Below are 4,502 nucleotides of genomic sequence, written 5' to 3' on the forward strand. Positions count from 1 at the left end.
GGGGCCCGGCGGTGGACCTGCAAGGCCGGCAGGAGTGCAAGGAAGCCCCGCGAAGGCCCTCCCTGGCCCCAGGCAGGCAGGGGTGGGGAGAGGCAGGGAGGAAGCAACTTACCCTCCCTCTTCTCCTGCCTCCTCCTGGCTGAATGAGGGCTGGAAGCGGGGCGGCCGGAAGCCGGGGGCGGGGCTTCGTCATGTGCCCCGCCCCCCGTACCTCACCCGGGGGAACTGCGATCCCCCGCGATCCCCCCCGAAATGACCCCTGCTCTACTTCACCCGGGAGAACTGCAATCCCCCGCGATCCCCCCCAAAATGACCTCTGGTATATTTATTTAATAAATCAAATAACCAGATAATAGAGTAAGATATATAAAATTATGATCTATTACTGCATCAGTTGTGAAACCGGCAATGATAGCGTAATACTTTTAGAGCAGCTGAAATCCTCCATAAAATATCACAATCCTCTTTCACAGACCACATAGAGAGGAGAGAGCTATTAAAAAACCCTAAAAGTTACAAATAATATTAGTAATAATTAGAGATGTGAAGGCCCAGAAAAGAACAGGAAAAATTCGGGAAAAACCCGTTTCCCCCCGTTTTTTTCCTGAAGCCATTTTTGTTTTTTTCCAAAAAATTGGAAAGGAGACTCCGAGTGAAGGGAGGGGTATAAATCCAATCTCTTCTTCTCTTCCTTTCTACCCTTAAACCTAACAGCTGATGGACAAGAGTGAAACTGGCCAGAAGCTGCAGGGCGGCTTCCCTTTCTTCCCCCAGCCTCCCCGGGGCTGCGGGGCTAGGCGCACTGGGGGGGTAGGGCTGTCTGGCATCATCAAGTGGTGGGGCAGGGCTTGTGGGCGGTTGGGTTCCATCCTCAAATGCCCCACTGTGGTTACGGGCCTGGGACGGAGCTACCACTGCGGACTTCAGAAGAACCCCAATCCTTTCTGAGAGCGTAATTCGAGCCCTCGGGGGGGGGGCTCTGTTGACATCGAGGACGACGCCCACCTGCTGCATCGTCTCCAGGTTCCAGATGCGGATGCTGCCGTCCTGAGAAACGGTCGCCAGTTCCTGCTGGAGCCCCTCCACCGAAAACGCCAAGACGGAATCCCTGTGGGAGCGCATGACGGTGCTGTAGTCCCGGGACTGGATGTCCAGGCAGCCCACGCTCCCGGAGGCCGTCGTGCACAAGACCTTCAGGTTGTCCGGACCGATGCTGACGGAAGTCACCGGGTTGTCGTGCTCTGGGGACAAAGACGCAGGGCTGCTGTGATGGGGTTTAATGTGACGTTTTGAGAACGAAGAGGTACAGGTTCGCATAGCTCGTGGCAGGTCACTCGACAGAGATGGGTCAGGTAATACAAGGAAGTCCCCAAAGGAAGCAGAAAAATACTGTTGCGCTCACTGGTAACGGTTGTTTGTTGAGTCTTTTTCTGTGCAGTCCCACATGGGAACCGCGCATGCGCAGTCCAGCTGCTGGCCCGTGCATGCTCAATTCCAATGTGAGACTGCACGAAAGGCACGGCAATGAAAACAGGGTTGCACTTACCCGTAGCCAGGGGTCATTTCATAGAAAAAGAGGTGCAGGAGCTCATTAGCATAACTCATTAGCATAACTCATTTGCATATACCACACTCCCTGACATCATCGGAAGTGTGTCAGAAGACAACACCCACCGCTCAGGCTCCACTGGACTGTTTTGGTTTCCTACACTGTGATGGGGTTTAATGTGACGTTTTGAGAACGAAGAGGTACAGGTTCGCATAGCTCGTGGCAGGTCACTCGACAGAGATGGGTCAGGTAATACAAGGAAGTCCCCAAAGGAAGCAGAAAAATACTGTTGCGCTCACTGGTAACGGCTGTTTGTTGAGTCTTTTTCTGTGCCGTCCCACCTGGGAACCGCGCATGCGCAGTCCGGCTGCTGGCCTGTGCATGCTCAGCTCCAATGTGAGACTGCACAAAAGACACGACGGCAATGAAAACAGGGTTGCACTTACCCGTAGCTGTTGTTCATTGAGTGTTCTGTGCAGGCGCCCATGGGAACCGTGCGTCCACAGTCTGACTGCTGGCCTACGTTTGTGCATTCCCATGCGGGACTGCACAGAAGACATGGCGGTGAATAGATATGGTCATGCCTGTGGAGTTGAACGCGGCAAGTAAATAGTGACTGGGGGGAGGGATGCAAAAAATGAGGATACAAGTTCCCTTTTATTATACAGAACTTAGCCTGGGAGGCATGACTTAAAACACACACACGGCCCTGATAGACTGAACCTTAAGATCAGCATACCTGCTTCCAGAAAGACCTCAGAGAAGTCCAGTGGCCACAAGCGCAGGTAGCCATCTTCGGAGGCCGTGGCGCAGAAACTCGACGAGAGACAGATACTGTTGAGCGCTATCCCAGGACCTGGAAGAACAAGGAGCCAAGATGCATTGCAAAGGAAGAACTGGCAGCAGAGATGGCACTCAGGAAGGCAGGGCCTGGAGAAAAACTGCTTCCTGACCCCAAAGTGGCGATCAGCAGTTCCCTGGGCGTGTCAGAAAGGATGATTCAACTTTGCCAGGCAACAGATCTTTGCTTGTCACTTCCCTGCACTTTATAAAAGATGAAAATTTGGCTCAAGACTTGTTATTCGCAAGGCAACAAAGAACAGATACAAACGGGTAGTCAGTATTTCATGCTGCTGAGCAGTTCTTCAAAGAAAAGGGAATTCTGTTTAATGACAGACTTGCTTAGAATGTTTAGCCGAAAACTCTTCGGATTTAATTTCAACCCGTCGGTTCTGGTCCAACCTTCTAGCGCAACAGCAAACAACTCCGCCCCGTCCTCCATAGGGCAGCCCTTCAAGTACTCGAAGATGGTTCTCATGTCCTCTCTCCAGGCTAAACATACCCAGAGCTCCTTCACCCTTTCCTCACCGTTCCGTGAGCAACTGTGGAATAATCTGCTTTTGTCTCCCACCCCCACCGTCCGCACCTGAGCTGAAGGTCTGCTTCTCTCGCCGGTGGGAGTGCTGCAGGTCAAACGGCAGCAGGCGCCGGGCGTTTCTGACGGCGACGTTCTTGTAATCGATCTCCAAAACGTGCCCGCTCCTGCTGCAGACGAACCTGAGAAGGGGACGGGGGCACCGGTCAGCGACGGCCACGAGTCATTATCGGACTCCCAGGGCTGCCGTTGAGAGGTGTCGGTGGTTATTTGGTGGGGGAGCTAGCTAAGGGCAAACCCGGTTATCGGGGAGACTTTCGTGACCTCAGAACTCGGTCTGCTTGAGAGAGCTGCAGTCCTTTTCTGACAACCGTGTCCCACGAGGAGGTGTGTCGTTATAGTTTTATCCTGCCCTCCATCTCCCAGGGGCTCTGGCTGACCGACATCGCTCTGCACACCTCTCCATTGTCCAAGTTACTTTATAAGAGGTTACAGAAGCTCCACCTGGCACGACTGCAGGACAAGGGGGAAATGAATGTGCTTTCTGAATGTGGGTTCTGACATTTCCTCCGACATGTTTATATGCTGACAGCTGTCCCTGTGCCTCCAAAGGTTTAACTATAATAGATCCAGATCTTGGTGTGTAACCTAGGATCTTCTGACTAGAGAAACTTATAGCAGGATATATATTTTATAACTGCACTTTTTGCGTATGAAGCTCTATATTAAGGGAAAGCATTCTGGGGATAGAATTAGGGTGCAAAAAGAATGGAATGCGTATTCAAGGAGCTGCAAGGACGCCAAGAGCGAAGCTGAATGTGAATCGCAACCCTTATCGCCCAACTCCCCAGACACGAGGGAAAAAAAAGAAAGAGGGACTAGCTTCGCTAAGGTCAGAAAGGATCTCAGCGTTCCCTAATGTGCCCGTTGCTCTGAAGAGCAGATAAGCAAATACAATCTCTGACATACATGACCAATAGTAAGGTTTAAAGTCAAATGACGCTGGTATGATGCTTAACTGCTTGGTACCAATTAGAGATTCTCTAATGTGTAAACTATATGTGATGCCATTTGGGGTATAAGACCTTCCGCCCTTCCTGTTTATGGCAGAATACAGCTTTGGAATTGCTGAAGTGCAAAGGCACTCAGCTCCCTGTGTTCCGTTTCAATGCGTTAAACAGAGATTCATCTAACATGTCGGACTCTGACTGTGTTTCCAATTCGGCAACGGGAGCACGCAGGCAGATTTGTCTAAAGCAAGAGTCTCCAATGTGGTGCCCGTGGGTGCCTGCCAACAGCTTTCCTAGTGCCTGCTAAGTGTTTACATGGAGTGTGCAAAGCCAGGCGGAGCTTTTGTCCAGCAAGGCTTCAGATCGGCTGTGCAGATTTTTTTTTAAACGTTGCTTCGGCGGCAGCTGCCACCACAGCACAAGGATCTTCACTGTGTGAAGAGACTGAGAAGAAGAAGAGAAGAGACTAGATTTATGCCCCGCTGTTCACTACCCAAAGGAGTCTCAGAGCGGCTTACCATCTCCTTTCCCTTCCCCTCCCCACAACAGATCCTGTGAGCAATGCTCC

General features: G+C 51.5%; 1 protein-coding gene across 1 annotated transcript in view; it reads right to left on the reverse strand.

Moving 5' to 3' along the window:
- Window positions 1–4,502, reverse strand: part of LOC107121458 (WD repeat-containing protein 90-like) — a gene marked incomplete at its 3' end in the record, with an annotated part of 38,463 nt that overhangs the window by 11,557 nt on the left and 22,404 nt on the right. Inside the window, exons 14-17 of the mRNA XM_015424367.1 lie at window positions 3,418–3,437; window positions 2,976–3,106; window positions 2,289–2,405; window positions 1,006–1,241 (exon numbers count right to left, since the gene is read on the reverse strand). Of these exons, the coding sequence (XP_015279853.1) occupies window positions 1,006–1,241; window positions 2,289–2,405; window positions 2,976–3,106; window positions 3,418–3,437 (504 nt within the window). The remainder of the gene's footprint in view (window positions 1–1,005; window positions 1,242–2,288; window positions 2,406–2,975; window positions 3,107–3,417; window positions 3,438–4,502) is intronic.

The sequence above is a fragment of the Gekko japonicus genome, unplaced genomic scaffold (assembly GCF_001447785.1).
Source record: "Gekko japonicus isolate JY-2015 unplaced genomic scaffold, Gekko_japonicus_V1.1 scaffold4889, whole genome shotgun sequence".
In the NCBI taxonomy this organism is placed as follows: domain Eukaryota; kingdom Metazoa; phylum Chordata; class Lepidosauria; order Squamata; family Gekkonidae; genus Gekko; species Gekko japonicus.